General features: G+C 48.8%; 2 protein-coding genes across 3 annotated transcripts in view; one reads left to right on the top strand and one right to left on the bottom strand.

Moving 5' to 3' along the window:
• Tmem213 (transmembrane protein 213) overlaps nucleotides 1-410 on the bottom strand; it is a 12,151-nt gene extending 11,741 nt beyond the window's left edge. Inside the window, exon 1 of the mRNA XM_004629142.2 lies at nucleotides 220-410. Within this exon, the coding sequence (XP_004629199.1) occupies nucleotides 220-304 (85 nt within the window). The 5' untranslated portion in view covers nucleotides 305-410. The remainder of the gene's footprint in view (nucleotides 1-219) is intronic.
• The window catches only part of Atp6v0a4 (ATPase H+ transporting V0 subunit a4), a 113,613-nt gene that overhangs the window by 7,075 nt on the left and 99,042 nt on the right, over nucleotides 1-7,496 (top strand). Inside the window, exon 1 of one of the 2 annotated variants that reach the window (XM_023712864.1) lies at nucleotides 615-967. The exons of the other annotated variant lie outside the window; for it this stretch is intronic. The gene's annotated coding sequence lies outside the window, so the exon portion shown is untranslated. Of the gene's footprint in view, nucleotides 1-614; nucleotides 968-7,496 lie in introns of those variants that run through there. 2 annotated transcript variants of the gene reach the window in all.

The raw sequence follows: 7,496 nt of genomic DNA on the forward strand, positions 1-7,496 counted from the left end.
CTCCCTTCTCCCTCCCTCCCTCTCTCCCTCTCTGTCTCTGGATCCCCTGGCACACCCCCCTCCCGCACCCCGTTCCCACCCCATTCCCTGCCTGAGCCTTCCCAGGAGGTTCCGTTTCCTCCTCGCTTCTGCTCCGTGCCGGACCAACCTGGGCGGCAGCCCGGCCTGGTCCTCCCCGCCCTCTCCTCGCGCCCAGACCGGGATAAAGCTCGGCTCTACCTGTGGGGCCCGGGGCGCAGGCGGCGAGGGCCAGGCTGAGCAGCAGCGCGGCCCGCGGGGCGGAGGTGAGGCTCAGGGAGTCCATGCCGCTGGGGGCACTGCGGCCGGCGGGCAGGTGTGCGGGGCGCCAGGTGTCCTGCGTATGCTCTTGCGGCGGTGAGATGACACCCTGCTCCCAGAGCTGCAGAGCTTCTGCTCCGAGTTTGGGGGAGCTGAGGGGCGGAGCCAAGGAGAGCTCCCCTGTCAGCAGCTGGCACCTGGCTGGGAGGGAGAGCAAGCAAACCAAGCTGGCTGTCGGAGGAAAGGGGGAGCCCGCCCTTCCTCCTGGGCAGAACTTGTCCCCACTGGGAAAAGAGCAGAGCGAGTCCTTGAGGACGCGTCTGCCGCCTCTTTCACGTGCAGGGGAGTCTGGCTGTCGCTGCGCCCAGTCCAGCAGCCACGGAGCACCTGCTTGCGCGCCGCGCTTGGACAGTCCACCGAATCCTGCGCTCTAACTGCTCTAGCCGGCTCCCAAAGCAGCGTTTGGGGATTGACTCTGGGACAAGGTGCCCTGGGCTTGCCGCAGGAGGCCACCTCTGCTGTAGGATGCTTCGGATAGAAAACAGCATTAGAGTTGAGCCGGGTGGATGGATAGGGCTTTGACAGGTGGAGAGAAGAGGGCGTCCTGAGTCGGAAGGGTGAGAGCACAGAAGCCCAGAGGGCCGCTGGGCTCCGCGGTGCACTGCGAGCCCAGCACAGAGAAGCAGAGGTGAGCCCAGGAGCCCGAGCGGGGAGGAGAGTGCAGAGCCGGCTGGGGGCGGGAGGCCGCCTCCAGTGCTGGGTGTATGAAGCCACCCAGAGGCAAAGGGGAGGCTTCAGGAAGATTTCGAGCTGAGTGACAATTGCACTAGAGCTCTGCTTCTGGTCTCCATTTCCAGTGGTGTCCCCATGGGGCATCTTCCAAGCCTGGATAGTACCGAATCCTAGAAATACTAGGTTTTCCCCCCATGGAAATGCATTCCTATCATAAAGCTTCAATTTACAAATTAGTGACAGGGAGGGGTTCACAGCATAACTAATAGCAAAACGGAGCAATTATAAGCAAATGCTCTAATAAGTGTTATTTAAAACTTTTGGGCCATTTCTGGAATTTTCCATTCAGTGTTTTGGATTGGCACTGGCTGCAGGTATCTGAAGGTACAGGAAGTACAATAGTAGTAAGGAGAGCGCAGCAGGGTGTTGAAGGTTCCTTGGGTCCAGAAGACATCAGCCTCGGCCTGTGAGGCTCGCAGAGGCCTGAGGCATGGTCTCTGCCCTTCAGGACACCGTAGTGCACCCAGGGGACCAAGTAGGGTGAAAAGAATTTTGCTGTATTTGGCAAGACTGGAATATCGGTGTCCAGGTATCTCCCATAGTTATGGGAATATAGAAGAGAGAATGATGAACTTTGCTGAGAGGTGGAAGAAGGGAACTTAGTGGATGTGACTTCAGGCTGGGCACTGAAGTGTGTATGTGCAGACGGGATGTCTCAACTTAGTTGCTTTGGAGCTGTCCAGGAGAGCGGTAAAGCACACCTGTGTGGGAGTAAGAGGCACAGCCTTGAGTACTGTGTCTGGACCCTGGTCCCCTCTTCTCTGCCATGGTTCCCCTGCTCTGCTTCTGGGGTGCCGTGAACTAAGCATCTAAGCTCTGTCATGCCCTGCTGTCATGATGTTTTTGCTTTGGCATCAACCAACCATGGACTAAATTCCCTGAAACTGTGAGTCTGACCTGTCTTTCAGTTGTGCGCCTTGGACATTATGTCCCAGTCACAGGAAGTCCGACTAATACAGGTCTGAGAAGAGAGTGAGCGGCAGGGTCCAGCCTTCGTAGCTCTGGAAGAACGAGCCAGCCACAGATAAGGCCAGAGTAGGGAGCTCCTATGGTAGTATGGCAGTGGGCAGAGGCATTTTCTTCTGGTCTTCCCAGAGGCACAAAGTGGGGCTGACTCACCATTTCAGGACTTGGGGGTGCAGCAGAGGTACTTTAGGATGGGGTTCCAGGCCATGCACAAAAGTCTAGTGCAAGCCCGCCACTACTCAGACATTCACCAATGCCCAAGGAGCCACTGCACTCCAAGCCCTCAGAGCAGAGACTCCGGGATGAGTGTCACATATGGTCCCTGGCTGCCAAGATCTAAGAGTCCAGCAAGGATGAGTTGGACATTAAATAAGGACAGTGCAGTGAAACCAGAGTGTTGAGGCGATCTCTCTGCAAAGATTGGGAAAATCGCAGAAGGGTCTGGGGACGAGGGACCTCAGAGCATTTCACAATGGAGATGGTATTTATCAGACCGAAAACATGAAACATGTGTAGCTCACCAGGCACAGAAGGAAGCAGTGCACATGGGCCTCTGAGGCAGGAACATGTGTTTTGGGGCTGGAAGGAGCGGGTGATTTTCTTCCTGAAAGCGAGAGTTCCCAAGTGCCAGAGAAGGGCAACAGCACTTATCTTATGTTTGAGGTGGTGTGTGTGCAGCACTTGGGCAGAGAGGGGCACATCTGTGTTTCAGGAACAAGGGAAACAGGCGTGTGGGCAGGAGATCATTGAAGAAGCTACTGTAAAAGCCCTGCTGGACATCTCCAGGGGCTGGGAACAGCGGGCTGGCTTGAGGATAGGGAAGAAGGGAATGGTGTCAGCGGACATTTAGAGAGCAATTCTAGGGGGATCTATGAAAAGGCCCCTAGGAAGGGGCCAGGGAGTCTAGGGTGACCTTGGGGCCTGTCTAGGTTTGACTTCCAGCCCCGCCTTTTCTTGGCTGGGTAGCCCTGGACATGTTACTTAGTGCTGCAAGCCTCACTTCCTTTACCTGAAAGGTGCTGGGATAACAGCCTTGATGACCAAGTGGACACTCTATGCACAGTACTAAGCACAGGTGCTTGGTACTCTGCGGAGGCTAACCACCATGGCTGTGAGCACGCGACACCAGACACATGGGGGGCCAAGAGTGCTGTCTATGTATTGATAGGTGTACGTCCAGCCTTGTGCCACAAAGGGTTTGAGGAGGCTCAGCTATTATAATTGAAGTAGGTATAATGAATTTAAATTAAAAATTAATGAGAAGAGATGAAACAGTGGGTGGGAGATCGAAGTGGGTTTGCATAGAGGGCATAGCATGAGGCGTCCTAGTTCCTGAGCTTTCTGCTAGCCAGGATGAAGAGGGTAGCACGGCCATGCAGGGGGTTCTTGTGCTCAGAAGATGAAAACAGCAGCATCACTGCTCTGTGTGTGTGTGTGTGTGTGTGTGTGTGTGTGTGTGTGTGTGTGTGTATGTAGTGGGCACTGAACTCAGGAAGCACTGAGGTACATCTCCAGTGCTTTAAAATATTTTTTCCCCTCTGGAAAAAGAGAACAAGGCCTTGCTAACTTATCCAGGCTGGTCTCAAACTTGCAATCTTCCTGCTTAGGCCTCCCACATAACTGAGTTTACCACACACGCCTCCACAGCTCTTGATCCTATTAAATGAAATAATTAGAGGAGGCCATTATTTTGGACCAGGTTCTGGCCCAAAGGCCCAAGAGACCAGACTAAAAATCAAAATGATATCACCAAATGGAAATAAAAGGGTTTATCTGCCTTCAGAGTATGGTGAAACAGAGAGAGACATTGGCCCAGTTTCCCAAACCAGCCGGATTTAATCCACAGGGTAATAATATTTCCTCTGCTTTAATCTTTATCAGAAACGATTAGCTCTGATATTATTTCATTGGTTGTTTTCTAATAGTTCCATTCCCCATCCATGCCTTGCAAGGAAATGAATTTTGGTATGACCCATCTATGCTGTTTCTCATCGCTTCTCTAAAACCAACTCTTGCCAACATGGTGACTCTTGCCTGAAATCCCAGAATTTAGGAGGCTGAGGCAGGAGGATCGTTGTGAGTTCGAGGCCATCCTGAACTACATAGTGAGTTCAAAGTCAGCCTGAACTACATAGCGAGGTCCTGTCCCAGAAACAACAAATAAGTAAGTAAATAGAATAAAACAGAACAAAATAAAATAAAGCCAACTCTTCTGCTTCTGCCTAGCCCATTGGACACTTACTCTGTTTCGGGGAAAGAGATGCTTGTTCTAGTTCCAGAGTCACACATAAACCCAATCAAGGCCTAAATGGTTGTAATTTTGTCCTCTGGCAATACTGAGTCCATAGAAGAATTTTCCTCATGAGCTGGAGCTTTGCTTTCCATGAAAAACATTGAGAGTATGGAGGACATTACTTTAACAGAGCGAGCACCATTCTCAGCATGCAAACCCCACGGTGAATTTCACAGGTCAGACCAATGTATCCACCCCTGTTACCTCTGATGCCACCTAGCTACCGATAAGACTTTCCAAGGTCGCTGGGACATTTGAGGCCTGACAGAAATGTTTTCAGATTCAAAATATGAAGCAGAACAAGAGTAGAAAAAAGCTGGGCCACACAAGTAATTATTTCACAAGCAAAGTTAATTCATTTCCAACACTTAAATGCAAGCCATACAGGAATGGAGGCATTTTAGTGTTGGATGTGGCCAGGGAGATGTCCCACAATTCTCAGTGCCTTACCTGGGGCTACAGCAGGGCTGACAGCCTGCCCTGTCCTAGAGGGGGGAACACTTCTTTGTGTGTGTGTGGGAAGGGTGTTGTCCTGACCCCATCCCTTTCTTCTTACCATTGCCATTCTTACCATTGTCATTTGACTTAGAGTCTGAGATTAGCTGAGACACTATTCTTAGTCCAAAAGAAAGGGCTACAAAGCCAGTCTTAGAAGCGTCCCCACTATTAGCTGTGTGCAGCAGCTCTGCAGTTGAGAGAACAGGGAGCCCATTGGTCGGCTCACCCTGTCACCCTCTCAGACTGCCGGCATCTGGTTTACTTTGGAGGATGTACCAGGAAGTCGTATCTCTCAAAGCTTGATATTCTGCAGGGACTTTCTCAAGATTTTTTTAAATGCTTGAGATAGGTATTTGGTTACACATTAAAGAAGTTGCTGGGTGCAGTCTCAGATGCCTGTGAAAGCCAGCCCTCTGGGAGGCTGAGGCAGGGAGATCACAGATTCAAGTCCACCCTGGGGAAGTTAGAAACTTGATGAGATCTGGTCTCCAAAGATAAAGGGGGGTGGGGTAGAGATGAAGCTGAGTGCAAAGGCCCTGGGTCCCCAGTGCTGAGGAACCAGAAGACAAGTCTAAGGCAGTTATGTCTGTGTCCAGGCCCCATGGTGGTGGCTGCAATGGGACAGCCAAGAAGGTGGCATCACAGGACCCTCAGTAACCCCAGTTTTCCTCTGTGTCTCTGAGAAAATTTCATTTAAAAAAGAAAAGATAAAGGCAGTGTGTTTTCTGTGTGAAAGAGTGAAATCCAGCCTTCTGTGGCTTACAGTGGCAGAGTCTTTCATGTCGAAAGTGTTTCTCTCCTGTGATGCTGGTGGGCCCCTCTCCCATCCGTCCATCTCTGCCCTTGAATGTGGGACTTTCATTTCCAGTTGATCCATTCAGTGGAGAGCTGTGGCCCAAAGGTGACTGTGCCCGCTAGGCCTTGGCCTCTGTCCAATGAGCTGGAGTTGCTAGTTGTCTGAGGTGCATGGTGATACCGTGTCTCAAAAAAAAAAAAAAAAAAAGCCCTGCTGACCTCTGGCACTCTTTTTTTGTTACGAAGTTGAATTTGTTACACCATATCTCTGTCTCCTTTCTTGGCTTTTTTTGTGTTAGATTATCATCATTTTCCTTTTAATTTTCTAAATCATGTTATGTTTCAGATGTGTATCTTATAAAGATATAGCAGTAGATTTTTGAGAAGCACAGTTGGATCATTTTTGTCTTTAATTTGAATGGGTTGCATTGACTGTTTTACTTATACAGATAGGTGTAAGTCTATCCTCTTACCAAATTTTCTCTAGAATTCTTATCTGACCTGTGTTCTCTTTTACTTGTTACTTTTGGCTGAGTTTTTATGTTTCTTATTGCATTTTTAGTCAACATAACATGCGTTTTGCTTTTGTAAGAGGGAGTCTCATTATATAGTCCAGGCTAGCTTCGAACTTGGGATCTTCCTGCCTCAGCCACCTGAGTACTGAGACTACAACCATGTGCCATCCAGGCCCGGCTGCATGCGTTCTTGACATGTAAAAGTCTAATATTAGTTGATATTTTTACCATTTTCACAGATAATGTAAATATTTCAGAACTTTAGTTGCTTATTCACTCCTAGTTTTTATATCATTCTCAGCGTGCTGTCCCTCTACTTTCACGTGGGTCACATCCTACTAAGCCCATTGTAGGTTGAAAATATTGTAACCTGAAATGTACTTGCACAATTTAACCTACAGAACTTCGTAGCTTAGCGACACACTGCCCTGTGGTGCGCTGGCTCTTTCTCCCAATAATTGCATGGCTCCCTGGCACCGCCTAGCATCTCAAAAGCATTGGATAATGTGACTCCAGGAGGACACTGAAATTCAAACTTTGAAGAATGGTTTCTATTCAAGGCATATTGCTCATAAACAACAACAAAAAAGGTCAAACCATTTAGTTTTTTATTTTTTAAATTTATGTATTTTGTACAGGGTCTCACTACGCAGTTCAGATTTGTAGTGATCCTCCTGTTTTCAGCCTCCCCACTGCTGGGATTACAGGTGTGTGCCACCATGCCCGGACTCTGTCCCTGACTCAGTCCACGTGGGGGCGGCATTGGTACTCGGGATTGAACTCTGGTCCCTGTGCTTGTGCTTGCCTAAGCAGGCACTTAGTCCGCAAGTCAAACCATTTTAAAACATCTGTTTTTATATGTATTTTTATTATTTTTGTTTTTATTTTATATTTTTGGCAGAACCAGGGATTGAACTCAGGCCCTTACACTTGCCAGGCAAGCGTTTATTCTACTGCGCCATCTCCCCGGCCCCTTATAAGTACTTCTAAACTCAATCATCATTGTGGTTATTTTCTAAAATGAAACTTATTTAAATTTAACCACATATTTACCGGTTTATTGACTCAATTCCTCTCTCAATGTCTGGCCTTCCCCCTGGGACCATTTTCCTTGTCAATGAAGAGTTCCTTCCAGTCTCCCCTCCATCAGAGAACTGGTACTCTCAGTCTCTGTTCATCTGGGTCTAACTTTTCTCTTCCCTTGCTTTTGAAAATCATGCTCATTGGGTGTAGAACTTGATGTTGGAGATATTTTCTTCCATTGAGAGCATCATTCCATTTGGTTTCCATGGTTACTGTGGATGACTGTCTCCCTGCTGTTGCTGCCTAGCAACAGCTTGTTTCTTTTCTTTTCTTTT

This window comes from Octodon degus, unplaced genomic scaffold, assembly GCF_000260255.1.
Source record: "Octodon degus isolate 3935 unplaced genomic scaffold, OctDeg1.0 scaffold00027, whole genome shotgun sequence".
Taxonomy (NCBI): Eukaryota; Metazoa; Chordata; class Mammalia; order Rodentia; family Octodontidae; genus Octodon; species Octodon degus.